Raw genomic sequence first — 16,214 nt, forward strand, 5'->3', positions numbered from 1 at the left:
GTTTACTGTTATAATCCCTCCTCCCCTCTCCCTTTAATATCAGGTTTACTGTTATAATCCCTCCCTCTCCTTTAACATCAGGTTTCCTGTTATAATCCCTCCCTCTCCTTTAACATCAGGTTTACTGTTATAATCCCTCCCTCTCCTTTAACATCAGGTTTCCTGTTATAATCCCGCTCTCTCCTTTAATATCAGGTTTACTGTTATAATCCCTCCCGCTCCTTTAACATCAGGTTTACTGTTATAATCCCTCCCTCTCCTTTAACATCAGGTTTCCTGTTATAATCCCTCTCTCCCTCTCTCTCCTTTAATATCAGGTTTCCTGTTATAATCCCTCCCTCTCCTTTAACATCAGGTTTACTGTTATAATCCCTCACTCTCCTTTAATATCAGGTTTACTGTTATAATCCCTCTCTCCCTCTCTCTCCTTTAATATCAGGTTTACTGTTATAATCCCTCTCTCTCCTTTAACATCAGGTTTACTGTTATAATCCCTCCCTCTCCTTTAACATCAGGTTTACTGTTATAATCCCTGCCTCTCCTTTAATATCAGGTTTACTGTTATAATCCCTCCCTCTCCTTTAACATCAGGTTTACTGTTATAATCCCTCTCTCTCCTTTAACATCAGGTTTACTGTTATAATCCCTCCCTCTCCTTTAACATCAGGTTTACTGTTATAATCCCTGCCTCTCCTTTAATATCAGGTTTACTGTTATAATCCCGCTCTCTCCTTTAATATCAAGTTTACTGTTATAATCCCTCCCGCTCCTTTAACATCAGGTTTACTGTTATAATCCCTCTCTCCCTCTCTCTCCTTTAATATCAGGTTTACTGTTATAATCCCTCCCTCTCCTTTAACATCAGGTTTACTGTTATAATCCCTCTCTCCCTCTCTCTCCTTTAATATCAGGTTTACTGTTATAATCCCTCCCTCTCCTTTAACATCAGGTTTACTGTTATAATCCCTCTCTCCCTATCTCTCCTTTAACATCAGGTTTACTGTTATAATCCCTCTCTCTCCTTTAATATCAGGTTTACTGTTATAATCCCTCTCTGTCCTTTAATATCAGGTTTACTGTTATAATCCCTCTCTCCCTCCCTCTCCTTTAACATCAGGTTTACTGTTATAATCCCTCTCTCTCCTTTAATATCAGGTTTACTGTTATAATCCCTCCCTCTCCTTTAACATCAGGTTTACAAACTACAAGCATTGATTATGCAAGAATGGGCTGCCATCAATCAGGATGTGGCCCAGAAGTTTATTGACAGCATACCCGGGCAGATTGCAGAGTTCTTGAAAAAGAAATAGCCTCTTTGCATCAACTTCATGTAATTGTCAATAAAAGCCTTTGACACTTATGAAATGCTTGTAATTAATACTTCAGTATTCCATAGTAACATCTGACAAAAATATCTAAAGACACTGAAGCAGCAAACTTTGTGGAAATGAATATTTGTGTCATTCTCAAAACTTTTGGCCACAACTGTATGTTTATAGGCAGCCGCCCCTGATGTGCTAGTGATGGCTGTTTAGCAGTCTGATGGCCTTGAGATAGAAGCTGTTTTTCAGTCTCTCGGTCCCTGCTTTGATGCTCCTGCACTGACCTCGCCTTCTGGATGATAGCGGTGTGAACAGGCAGTGGCTTGGATGATTGTTTTCCTTGATGATCTTTTGGGCGTTCCTATGTTATCGGGTGCTATAGGTGTCCAGGAGGGCGGGAAGATTGCCCCCGGCAATGCGATGGGCAGACCTCACACCCTCTGTAGAGCTTTACGGTTGTGGGCGGTGCAGTTGCCGTACCAGGCGGTGAAACAACCCGAAAGGATGCTCTCGATTGTGCATCTGTAGAAGTTTGTGAGGGTTTTAGGTTTTAAGCCAAATTTCTTTAGCCTCCTGAGGTTGAGACGGCGCTGTTGAAGAAGACTCGAGTCTGTAATCACTGCCAAAGGTGCTTCAACAAAGTACTGAGTAAAGGGTCTGAATACTTAAGTAAATGTGATATTTCAGTTATTTATTTTTAATACGTTTTACAAAAATTTCTAAAAACCTGTTTTCGCTTTCGCATTATGGGATATTGTGTGTAGAATGATGAGGGGGGGAAAAACGATTAAATCCATTTTAGAATAAGGCTGTAACGTAACAGAATGTGGAAAAAGTCAAGTGATCTGAATACTTTCTCTATGTCTCGTGAGTTTTGTTCAACTGTCCTTCCAATCAGAACCCAAAATATCAGCTGGTTTTACTCCGATGTTTGTAAACAAAGTAAATGTAAACATAGCCTCATAACATGGTTGAAACTATAAATGTTTATATCAGGGATGGTCATTCCTTTGCATCCAAAGCTCTGTCTATGAATTTGAGAGTGGTCACATTTTTCCAGCCCCATCCCTCTCAGCTTTCTACAGAAACAGGGGCGGGGACCACGCTTCGTTATTGCTTCAACTCCTGATTGCCCCTTTAAATCCCGCTTTGCACTTCCAACCATTATTTACCATTATATATTCATAGGACTGTAAATGAAATAGGGAATAGGGTGCAAATTGAGATGGGGCCTCAGTGATTGAGGAGGAGGACGGTCATTTTCCCATCTATCCGTTGGTCCCTGGCTAGGAGCTAGGAGTTAGGATACCCAGCCTGCGTTGGTCCCTGGCTAGGAGCTAGGAGTTAGAACACCCTGCCTGCGTTGGTCCCTAGCTAGGAGCTAGGACACCCCGCCTGCGTTGGTCCCTAGCTGGGAGCTAGGACACCCCGCCTGCGTTGGTCCCTAGCTAGGAGCTAGGACACCCCGCCTGCGTTGGTCCCTAGCTAGGAGCTAGGACACCCCGCCTGCGTTGGTCCCTAGATAGGAGTTAGGACACCCCGCCTGCATTGGTCCCTAGCTAGGAGCTAGGACACCCCACCTGCGTTGGTCCCTGGCTAGGAGCTAGGAGTTAGGACACCACGGCTGCGTTGGTCCCTGGCTAGGAGCTAGGAGTTAAGACACCATGCCTGCCTTGGTCCCTGGCTAGGAGTTAGGAGCTAGGAGTTAGGACACCCCGCCTGCCTTGGTCCCTGGCTAGGAGCTAGGAGTTAGGACACCATGCCTGCCTTGGTCCCTGGCTAGGAGCTAGGAGTTAGGAGCTAGGAGTTAGGACACCCCACCTGCGTTGGTCCCTGGCTAGGAGCTAGGAGTTAGGAGCTAGGAGTTAGGACACCCCACCTGCGTTGGTCCCTGGCTAGGAGCTAGGAGTTAGGAGCTAGGAGTTAGGAGCTAGGAGTTAGGAGCTAGGAGTTAGGAGCTAGGAGTTAGAACACCCCGCCTGCGTTGGTCCCTGGCTAGGAGCTAGGAGTTAGGACACCCCACCTGCGTTGGTCCCTGGCTAGGAGCTAGGAGCTAGGAGTTAGGACACCCCACCTGCGTTGGTCCCTGGCTAGGAGTTAGGAGCTAGGAGTTAGGAGCTAGGAGCTAGGACACCCCACCTGCATTGGTCCCTGGCTAGGAGTTAGGAGCTAGGAGTTAGGAGTTAGGACACCCCACCTGCATTGGTCCCTGGCTAGGAGTTAGGAGCTAGGAGTTAGGAGCTAGGAGTTAGGACACCCCGCCTGCATTGGTCCCTGGCTAGGAGTTAGGAGCTAGGAGTTAGGAGCTAGGAATTAGGAGCTAGGACACCCCACCTGCATTGGTCCCTGGCTAGGAGCTAGGAGTTAGGAGCTAGGAGTTAGGAGCTAGGAGTTAGGAGCTAGGAGTTAGGAGCTAGGACACCCCGTCTGCCTGGGTCCCTGGCTAGGAGCTAGGAGTTAGGAGTTAGAATTTTTATATCATGGATGGCCTGCGTTGGTCCCTGGCTAGGAGCTAGGACACCCCGCCTGCGTTGGTCCCTGGCTAGGAGCTAGGAATTAGGAATTAGGACACCCCACCTGCGTTGGTCCCTGGCTAGGAGCTAGGACACCCCGCCTGCGTTGGTCCCTGGCTAGGAGCTAGGAGTTAGGAGCTAGGACACCCCGCCTGCGTTGGTCCCTAGCTAGGAGTTAGGAGTTAGGAGACCCCGCCTGCGTTGGCTGGCCTCCCAAACAGCCCACAGCTTGTTAACTAGGATGATAACGTGGACAGTTGGCTCCTTCTTTACAATAGACTCTGTCTATAGCTACATAATGCTGACTTCTACATAACACTGGTGAGGAGGATGTGAGATTCTCACCAACACACCAGTCCAACTTTTCAAAACAGGTTGGGATAAATATAGGGGTGTGACGTAGGACGTAATGTAGGACTGTGGCCTACATAACACACCATGAAGGAGACTTTTAAATAACTGTCCAACAAGTAGTGGGAGCACTTGAAGGGACTGATAGAATTCATGTCTTACCAATACTGCTAAGTTATTTTGACACATTAGCAACAGGGCTGTGTTTGACCAGCTCTCACAGCCGGTGTAACCCAAAAGGGCACCCTATGCCCTGTGGGCCCTGTTCAAAAGCAGTGCACTATATACGTATTTTTTTTAGTTATTTTACCTTTATTTAACTAGGCAAGTCAGTTAAGAACAAATTCTTATTTTCAATGACGGCCTAGGAACAGTGGGTTAACTGCCTGTTCAGGGGCAGAACGACAGATTTGTACCTTGTCAGCTCGGGGGTTTGAACTTGCAACCTTCCGGTTACTAGTCCAACACTCTAACCACTAGGCTAGGAGGTTTGGCCAGCTCCCATGAAGATGAACCTGAGTCACACGTTGCCGTGGATGGGTAAGAAATCTTAAAAGCTGTGTCAGAATTGTGTTTATCACATTAATGAGGTACAAAATCTGTCGGTGCTCCTCACTAGCTTCACGCTGCCATGGCACCCTCTCTACCTCTACTGAACCCTCTCTACCTCTACTGAACCCTCTCTACCTCTACTGAACCCTCTCTACCTCTACTGAACCCTCTCTATCTCTACTGAACCCTCTCTACCTGTACTGAACCCTCTCTGAACCCTCTACTGAACCCTCTCTACCTCTACTGAACCCTCTCTACCTGTACTGAACCCTCTCTACCTGTACTGAACCCTCTCTACCTGTACTGAACCCCTACCTCTGAACCCTCTCTACTGAAACCCTCTCTACCTGTACTGAACCCTCTCTACCTGTACTGAACCCTCTCTACCTGTACTGAACCATCTCTACCTGTACTGAACCATCTCTACCTGTACTGAACCATCTCTACCTGTACTGAACCATCTCTACCTGTACTGAACCCTCTCTACCTGTACTGAACCCTCTCTACCTGTACTTCTACCTGTACTGAACCCCTCTACCTCTACCTCTCTGAACCATCTCTACCTGTACTGAACCATCTCTACCTGTACTGAACCATCTCTACCTGTACTGAACCATCTCTACCTGTACTGAACCATCTCTACCTGTACTGAACCATCTCTACCTGTACTGAACCCTCTCTACCTGTACTGAACCCTCTCTACCTTCTTCTACCTGTACTGAACCCTCTCTACCTGTACTGAACATCTCTACCTGTTCTGAACCATCTCTACCTGTACTGAACCCTCTCTATCTGTACTGAACCATCTCTACCTGTACTGAACCATCTCTACCTGTACTGAACCATCTCTACCTGTACTGAACCATCTCTACCTGTACTGAACCATCTCTACCTGTACTGAACCCTCTCTACCTGTACTGAACCCTCTCTACCTGTACTGAACCCTCTCTACCTGTACTGAACCCTCTCTACCTGTACTGAACCCTCTCTACCTGTACTGAACCCTCTCTACCTTCTTCTACCTGTACTGAACCCTCTCTACCTGTACTGAACATCTCTACCTGTTCTGAACCATCTCTACCTGTACTGAACCATCTCTACCTGTACTGAACCATCTCTACCTGTACTGAACCATCTCTACCTGTACTGAACCCTATCTACCTGTACTGAACCCTCTCTACCTGTACTGAACCCTCTCTACCTTCTTCTACCTGTACTGAACCCTCTCTACCTGTACTGAACATCTCTACCTGTTCTGAACCATCTCTACCTGTACTGAACCATCTCTATCTGTACTGAACCATCTCTACCTGTACTGAACCATCTCTATCTGTACTGAACCATCTCTACCTGTACTGAACCATCTCTACCTGTACTGAACCCTCTCTACCTGTACTGAACCCTACCTCTACCTGTACTGAACCCTCTCTACCTTCTTCTACCTGTACTGAACCCTCTCTACCTGTACTGAACATCTCTACCTGTACTGAACCATCTCTACCTGTACTGAAACCATCTCTACCTGTACTGAACCATCTCTACCTGTACTGAACCCTCTCTACCTGTACTGAACCTCTCTACCTGTACTGAACCCTCTCTACCTGTACTGAACCCTACCTCTGAACCTTCTTCTACCTGTACTGAACCCTCTCTACCTGTACTGAACATCTCTACCTGTTCTGAACCATCTCTACCTGTACTGAACCCTCTCTACCTTCTTCTACCTGTACTGAACCATCTCTACCTGTACTGAACCCTCTCTATACCTGTACTGAACCCTCTCTACCTGTACTGAACCCTCTCTACCTGTACCCTCTCTACCTGTACTGAACCCTCTCTACCTGTACTGAACCATCTCTACCTGTACTGAACCTCTCTACCTGTCTGAACCCTCTCTACCTGTACTGAACCCTCTCTACCTGTACTGAACCCTCTCTACCTGTACTGAACCATCTCTACCTCTGAACCCTCTCCTGTACTGAACCCTCTCTACCTGTACTGAACCCTCTCTACCTGTACTGAACCCTCTCTACCTGTTCTGAACCCTCTCTTCTACCTGTACTGAACCCTCTCTACCTGTACTGAACCCATCTCTACCTGAACCCTCTCTACCTTCTGAACCACCTGTACTCTCTACCTGTACTGAACCATCTCTACCTGTACTGAACCATCTCTACCTGTACTGAACCCTCTCTACCTGTACTGAACCCTCTCTACCTGTACTGAACCCTCTCTACCTGTTCTGAACCCTCTCTACCTGTGAACTACTGAACCCTCTCTACCTGTACTACTGAACATCTCTACCCTGTCTCTGAACCATCTCTACCCTGTACTGAACCCTCTCTACCTGTACTGAACCATCTCTACCTGTACTGAACCATCTCTACCTGTTCTGAACCTATCTCTACCTGTACTGAACCTCTCTACCTGTACTGAACCCTCTCTACCTGTTCTGAACCCTCTCCCTGTTCTCTCTACCTGTACTGAACCCTGTTCTGAACCCTCTACCTGTTCTGAACCCTCTCTACCTGTACTGAACCCTCTCTACCTGTACTGAACATCTCTACCTGTACTGAACCCTACCTGTTCTCTCTACCTGTACTGAACCCTCTCTACCTGTACTGAACCATCTCTACCTGTGAACCCTCTCTACCTGAACCATCTCTACCTGTACTGAACCCCCTACCTCTGAATCTACCTGTTCTCTCTACCTGTACTGAACCCTCTCTACCTGTACTGAACCATCTCTACCTGTACTGAACCTCTCTACCTGTACTGAACCTCTCTCTACCTGTGAACCCTCTGAACCCTCTCTACCTGTACTGAACCCTCTCTACCTGTACTGAACCCTACCTCTGAACCATCTCTACCTGTACTGAACCATCTCTACCTGTACTGAACCCTCTCTACCTGTACTGAACCCTCTCTACCTGTACTGAACCCCTCTACCTCTACCTGTTCTGAACCCCAGTCTACCATGATATCCTGAAAATAGCAGGTACAGTTTGTGTCTGTGTGCATGTAAATGTGTCTGTGTCTGTCTGTTGTCTACCATGATATCCTGAAAATAGCAGTGTGTTGTGTCTGTGTGCATGTAAATGTGTCTGTGTCTGTGTGTGTGTGTGTGTGTGTGTGTGTGTGTGTGTGTGTGTGTGTGTGTGTGTGTGTGTGTGTGTGTGTGTGTGTGTGTGTGTGTGTGTGTGTGTGTGTGTAAGCTGGTGGTCAATATCCTGCTGTATTCTGAGTATTCTCCCAGTGTCCGAGAGAGGGGCGAACCGCTACATTGTGTTCCCAGCTATACACACACACACACACACACACACACACACACTAAGGTCATTATTGTAAAAGAGAATGTGTTCTCAATGACTTTTTGACCGGTTAAATAAAAGCAAAATAAATCAAACACACACACACTGTGTACCCAGCTAGGACCAGAGGAGGATGGCCAGAACTACTCAGGTCAACACACACACACTGTGTACCCAGCTAGGACCAGAGGAGGATGGCCAGAACTACTCAGGTCAACACACACACACTGTGTACCCAGCTAGGACCAGAGGAGGATGGCCAGAACTACTCAGGTCAACACACACACACTGTGTACCCAGCTAGGACCAGAGGAGAATGGCCAGAACTACTCAGGTCAACACACACACACACACTGTGTACCCAGCTAGGACCAGAGGAGGATGGCCAGAACTACTCAGGTCAACACACACACACTGTGTACCCAGCTAGGACCAGAGGAGGATGGCCAGAACTACTCAGGTCAACACACACACTGTGTACCCAGCTAGGACCAGAGGAGGATGGCCAGAACTACTCAGGTCAACACACACACACACACACACTGTGTACCCAGCTAGGACCAGAGGAGGATGGCCAGAACACTCAGGTCACACACACACACACACTGTGTACCCAGCTAGGACCAGAGGAGGATGGCCAGAACTACTCAGGTCACACACACACACTGTGTACCCAGCTAGGACCAGAGGAGGATGGCCAGAACTACTCAGGTCAACACACACACACTGTGTACCCAGCTAGGACCAGAGGAGGATGGCCAGAACTACTCAGGTCACACACACACACTGTGTACCCAGCTAGGACCAGAGGAGGATGGCCAGAACTACTCAGGTCAACACACACACACTGTGTACCCAGCTAGGACCAGAGGAGGATGGCCAGAACTACTCAGGTCAACACACACACACTGTGTACCCAGCTAGGACCAGAGGAGGATGGCCAGAACTACTCAGGTCAACACACACACACTGTGTACCCAGCTAGGACCAGAGGAGGATGGCCAGAACTACTCAGGTCACACACACACACACTGTGTACCCAGCTAGGACCAGAGGAGGATGGCCAGAACTACTCAGGTCAACACACACACACTGTGTACCCAGCTAGGACCAGAGGAGGATGGCCAGAACTACTCAGGTCAACACACACACACACTGTGTACCCAGCTAGGACCAGAGGAGGATGGCCAGAACTACTCAGGTCAACACACACACACTCAAAAATACTGCACTATGTAGGGAATAGGGTGCCGTGGGACTCAGATCTAAAGGGGTGCACTATGTAGTTTGAAACGCTGAGTCGTGAATGGTGACTGGACCCTTAAGTTCTGAGTTGGTCTCGGCTCACTAAAGCCTCTCTCTCAACTACTGCCACAGAGAATCACACACCCACTCCACACACCCACAGACATACAGTATGTAAAGCAGACACACACACACACACACACACACAAACATACAGTATGTAAAGTATGACACACACACACACCCACAGACATACAGTATGTGAAGCACACACACACACACACACACACACACACACACACACACAAACATACAGTATGTAAAGCACGACACACACACACACACACACACACACACACACACAAACATACAGTATGTGAAGCACGACACACACACACACCCATAGACATGCTCCCAAACACACTCTCTCTCTGTTCACACCATGCCTCTCACTCACGTCTCTCTCACTCACACAGAATCACAGACACATAGCTTTACTATGCCCAGTACAGAACGAGGCAGAGTGGTGTTGTCTACTAACTCCTGCTGCACCCCCAGTCCTACTGCACCCCCAGTGATGCTGCACCCCCAATCCTGCTGCACCCCCAGTGATGCTGCACCCCCAGTCCTGCTGCACCCCCAGTCCTGCTGCACCCCCAGTGATGCTGTACCCCCAGTGATGCTGTACCCCCAGTGATGCTGTACCCCCAGTGATGCTATACCCCCAGAGATGCTGTACCCCCAGTGATGCTGCACCCCCAGTGATGCTGCACCCCTCAACAGCATCTCTAATGACCATCCCTAAAGCTTCCATACCATACCTCCATCCACAGCTTCCCTCTCTCTCTCCCAGCAGGAGGTTTGCATGTGAATGTGGCGAATTTGACAATCTTGGTGTTCTCTGGCAAATGCCAAACGTCCTGCACGGTGTTGGGCTGTAAGCACAACCCCCACCTGTGGACGTCGGGCCCTCATACCACCCTCATGGAGTCTGTTTCTGACTGTTTGAGCAGATACATGCACATTTGTGGCCTGCTGGAGGTCATTTTGCAGGGCTCTGGCAGTGCTCCTCCTGCTCCTCCTTGCACAAAGGCGGAGGTAGCGGTCCTGCTGCTGGGTTGTTGCCCTCCTACGGCCTCCTCCACGTCTCCTGATGTACTGGCCTGTCTCCTGGTAGCGCCTCCATGCTCTGGACACCACGCTGACAGACACAGCAAACCTTCTTGCCACAGCTCGCATTGATGTGCCATCCTGGATGAGCTGCACTACCTGAGCCACTTGTGTGGGTTGTAGACTCCGTCTCATGCTACCACTAGAGTGAAAGCACCGCCAGCATTCAAAAGTGACCAAAACATCAGCCAGGAAGCATAGGAACTGAGAAGTGGTCTGTGGTTACCACCTGCAGAACCACTCCTTTATTGGGGGTGTCTTGCTAATTGCCTATAATTTCCACCTGTTGTCTATTCCATTTGCACAACAGCATGTGAAATGTATTGTCAATCAGTGTTGCTTCCTAAGTGGACAGTTTGATTTCACAGAAGTGTGATTGACTTGGAGTTACATTGTGTTGTTTAAGTGTTCCCTTTATTTTTTGGAGCAGTGTATTAATTAACACATATGGAATCATGTAGTAAGCTAAAAAGTGATTCTTAAAAATAGCCAAAGACAGCTTTGCACACCCTTGGCATTCTATCAACCAGCTTCATGGGGTAGTCACCTGGAATGCATTTCAATAAACAGGTGTGTCTTGCTAAAACATAATTTGTAGAATTGATTTCCTTCATGTCTTTGAGCCAATCAGTTGTGTTGTGACAAGGTAGGGGTGGTGTACAGAAGATAGCCCTATTTGGTAAAAGACCAAGTCCATAATATGGCAAGAACAGCTCAAATAAGCAAAGAGAAACGACAGTCCATCATTACTTTAAGACATGAAGGTCAGTCAAATTGGAAAATGTACCTCTGCTGCAGAGGATAAGTTCATTAGAGTTTACCAGCCTCAGAAATTGCAACCCAAATAAATGCTTCAGAGTTCAAGTAACAGACACATCTCAACATCAACTGTTCAGAGGAAACTGCGTGAATCGGGCCTTCATGGTCGATTTGCTGCAAAGAAACTAAGAAAATGGACATTAGACCGGTGGAAATCTGTCCTTGGATCTGATGAGTCACACAACCTCAACCCAATTGAGATGGTTTGGGATGAGTTGGACCGCAGAGTGGAGGCATATGTGGAAACTCCTTCAAGACTGTTAGAAAAGCATTCCAGGTGAAACTGGTTGAGAGAATGCCAAGAGTGTGCAAAGTTGTCATCAAGCCAAAGGGTGGATACTTTGAAAAATTTCAAATATAAAATATATTTTGATTTGTTTCATACTTTTTTGGTTACTACATGATTCCATATGTGTTATTTCATAGTTTTGATGTCTTCACTATTATTCTACAATGTAGAAAATAGTAAAAAATAAAGAAAAACCCTTGCATGAGTAGGTGTCCAAACTTTTGAGGAGGGAATCCCAGTCTGCATCCCAAATGGAACCCTATTCCCTATATAGTGAACTAATCTTGACCAAATGGGGCCTTAATCTAAAGTAGTGCACTACATACAAAACAGTTCGGGTGCCATTTGGGCAGTTTAACGTTGTTCTGGAGGCAGTTCTGCAGAGTGGTCACTAGCTAACACAGCCACAATGTTATAAAAATGTGATTTGGCACGTAACCTTAACCACACATCTAACTCCAATGCCTAAATGTTTTGGGGGTAATTTTCAATGTTGACTGCAGCTGGCCTATCTAAGGGGAAATCGCTCAGTTCTGCCTCCAGGACACATTCTCCGTCTGAAGAAATTGCAATCAGCAGTTGAAAAAAATAACAAAAGACGATAGATACCCTTGTCCCCGTTTGAGTGAGTAAAAGGGGGGGGGGGGGTGGAGAAACATAACCCCTTGCAAATGCATAAACAGGACCGACCCTCCATGACATCAAGATTCTAGGTTTTGACCATGTTACGAGGCTATATTAGTATTTGTTTACAAACATTGGGAATAAAAACGAGTTTATATTTGGGGGATCTGGTGGAGTGTGACGGTTCAACTGAACTCATGAGGCATTTCTAAGTTATATTTTTCCAGAATCGATGGGTATATATAGTCCAACGGGTACATATCAGTGATGGATTAAAGTCCAAAAACGGATGTAGCAACTGCAGATTGTCCCTTTGTCCCTTTAATGGCAACAATTACAGCCTGACACTGATAGTTTAAATCGACACAGTGCACTTCAAGACACTTGACTTGATTTCTCTCGTGAATTGATTTGATTTCCCCTCTAGAGAAACCCCTGAACTAAATGGAATTCAAGCAAACCGACGTCGGGTAAATCAGTTGTTTTAATAACCTACATTTTTTTTTTAAATAAATGTTGGTGAAATGGTGCAGCACCAACATTTATCTTGCTCGTGATTATGGTCAACAGTAGGGCTTTAAATAAGGAACAGAGAACCATTAGGGTTACAGCCCCCCCCCCCCGGTGAGATCCTCAATGGTTATCTGAGTGAACAAAGGAAGTTATAACACAGAGAGACAGATACACACAAGCAAACAGGGGAAGATATACAGCCCCCCTCTCCTCGGTGTGGTGGGAACATCAGGTGGTAAAGGTGTGAGTCGCCAGCTCAGTCATCCGGCCGGAAACTACATAAACCCATCCCACTACACTGGCAGCATTCCAGAAAATACTGACTGCACCACACACACACACACACACACACACACACACACACACACAATACTGACTGCACTACGGGGCCACACACACACACTCTCACACACTCACTCACTCACTCACTCACTCACTCACTCACTCACTCACTCACTCACTCACTCACTCACACAAACACATCTATATCTATATGTTTTGCGGCCAGGGAACATTTAAGATTAGTTTCTGTTGACTCCAGTGTGATTATTAACTTTCCGTTGATGTGCTGGCAATGACATCAAGTACTGTCCTTCACCCAGACACCCCACATCATCAGCTGAGGAGCTCTCGGAGAGGGAGTGTGTGTGTGTGTGTGTGTGTGTGTGTGTGTGTGTGTGTGTACTTACGGCATAGGCCGATGATGTGGCTGCTGTCTTCATGGACAAACTTCTTAGTCACCGCCTCCTCCATGATCTGTTTCACCTGTACCAACAGTCAACACACAGAATCATTCATTTACCATCCTTACAGTTGTCATCATCATCGTTACATCATTATTACCACCATCATCATCATCATTACCACCACCACCATCATCAGTACCACCATCATTACCACCACCACCATCATCATCATCATCACCGTTGTCATCATCATCATCATTACCACCACCACCATCATCAGTACCACCACCATCATTACCACCACCATCATCACCATCATTACCACCACCACCATCATCACCACCACCACCACCATCATCATCATCATCACCATCATCGGTACCACCACCATCATCATCATCATCACCATCATCAGTACCACCACCATCATTACCACCACCATCATCATCATCACCATCACCATCATTACCACCATCATCATCATCATTACCACCATCATCATTACCATCATCACTACCACTATCAACATCATCATCACCATCACCATTACCACCACCACCACCATCATCATTACCATCATCATCATCATCATCACCACCACTATCAACATTACCACCACCACCATCATCATAACCATCACCACCATCATCATCATCATTACCATCACCACCACTATCATCATCATCATTACCACCACCACTATCATCATCATCATCATCGCCATCACTATCATTACCATCACCATCATCATCATCATCATTACCACCACCACTATCATCATCATCATTACCAATACCATCATCATTACCGTTGTCATCATCATCATCATTACCACCACCATCATCATCATCATTACCACCACCACTATCATCATCACCATCATCATCATCACCACCACCATCATGATCATCACCACCACCACTATCATCATCACCACCATCATTACCATCTTCACCATCATCATTACCGTCATCATCATCATCATCATTACCAACACCACCATCATTACATCACCATTAACACCACCATCATCATTACCACCACCAGCACCATCATTACTACCATCATCATCATTACCACCACCACCCCCATCATTACCACCACCATCATCATCACCACCATCACCACCACCACCAGCACCATCATTACCACCATCATCATCATTACCACCATCTGATTTGGTCCTGCCGTACATACCTACACATACGCTACGGTCACAAGACACAAGCCTCCTAATTGCCCCTAGAATTTCTAAGCAAACAGCTGGAGGCAGGGCTTTCTCCTATAGAGCTCCATTTTTATGAAATGCTCTGCCTACCCATGTGAGAGACGCAGACGCGGTCTCAACCTTTAAGTCTTTACTGAAGACTCATCTCTTCAGTGGGTCATATGATTGAGTGTAGTCTGGCCCAGGAGTGTGAAGGTGAACGGAAAGGCTCTGGAGCAACGAACCGCCCTTGCTGTCTGTGCATGGCCGGTTCCCCTCTTTCCACTGGGATTCTCTGCCTCTAACCCTATTACAGGGGCTGAGTCACTGGCTTACTGGGGCACTTTCATACCGTCCCTAGGAGGGGTGCGTCACTTGAGTGGGTTGAGTCACTGATGTGATCTTCCTGTCTGGGTTGGCACCCCCCCTTGGGTTGTGCCGTGGTGGAGATCTTTGTGGGCTATACTCGGCCTTGTCTCAGGATGGTAAGTTGGTGGTTGAAGATATCCCTCTAGTGGTGTAGGGGCTGTGCTTTGGCAAATTGGGTGGGGTTATATCCTTCCTGTTTGGCCCTGTCATCGGATGGGGCCACAGTGTCTCCTGACCCCTCCTGTCTCAGCCTCCAGTATTTATGCTGCAGTAGTTTATGTGTCGGGGGGCTAGGGTCAGTTTGTTATATCTGGAGTACTTCCACTGTCCTATCCGGTGTCCTGTGTGAATTTATGTATGCTCTCTCTAATTCTCTCTCTCTCTTTCTTTCTCTCTCTCGGAGGACCTGAGCCCTAGGACCATGCCTCAGGACTACCTGACATGATGACTCCTTGCTGCCCCCAGTCCACCTGGCCGTGCTGCTGCTCCAGTTTCAATTGTTCTGCCTTATTATTATTGGACCATGCTGGTCATTTATGAACATTTGAACATCTTGGCCATGTTCTGTTATAATCTCCACCCGGCACACCCCACATAGCCTGGTTCCTCTCTAGGTTTTGGCCTTTCTAGGGAGTTTTTCCTAGCCACCGTGCTTCTACACCTGCATTGCTTGCTGTTTGGGGTTTTAGGCTGGGTTTCTGTACAGTACATTGAGATATCAGCTGATGTAAGAAGGGCTATATAAATACATTTGATTTGATCATTATTACCATCACAATCAAAGCAATCCTCATCGTCTTCACCATCACCTCAAATTGAGGGGGTATTTGGCATAAACCTTGTTACATTTTCTGATTGCTAAAATTCTAATAGTTAGCCTAATATCAGTGTATGTTTAAGTACAGTGTAGAGAATCATTGTACTATCTAAACCACTGTGAAATATATTTTCAATAACCAAAAATATTGTATTTTCAGCTGTTTCAAGCTGGTGTACAAAACTAAGTAAAAGACGCAAAAAACTAAACTTAAGAACAGAGGTCACTTGGAGTCCATAAGTGACATTTTTTTGCAAAACAATTTAGCGGTTTTGGAATGAATCGCTGCAAGTCTACATTTTGCCATTGGGTGTAGAGAAATGTTTGCAGTTTTTAACATGATATCGGAGTGACTAACCCGATTGCCTCGGTCAGATTTAAGGCCCAAAATCAGAAATACTTTCCTCTGTTTAGTAAATCCATTAG

General features: G+C 46.6%; 1 protein-coding gene across 1 annotated transcript in view; it reads right to left on the reverse strand.

Moving 5' to 3' along the window:
* Positions 1-16,214, reverse strand: part of LOC112240768 (small G protein signaling modulator 2-like) — a 147,301-nt gene that overhangs the window by 120,278 nt on the left and 10,809 nt on the right. The window contains 1 exon segment of the mRNA XM_042297707.1: positions 13,399-13,474. Coding sequence (XP_042153641.1) covers positions 13,399-13,474 — 76 coding nt within the window.

This window comes from Oncorhynchus tshawytscha, linkage group LG14 (genome assembly GCF_018296145.1).
Source record: "Oncorhynchus tshawytscha isolate Ot180627B linkage group LG14, Otsh_v2.0, whole genome shotgun sequence".
NCBI classification, from domain to species: Eukaryota; Metazoa; Chordata; class Actinopteri; order Salmoniformes; family Salmonidae; genus Oncorhynchus; species Oncorhynchus tshawytscha.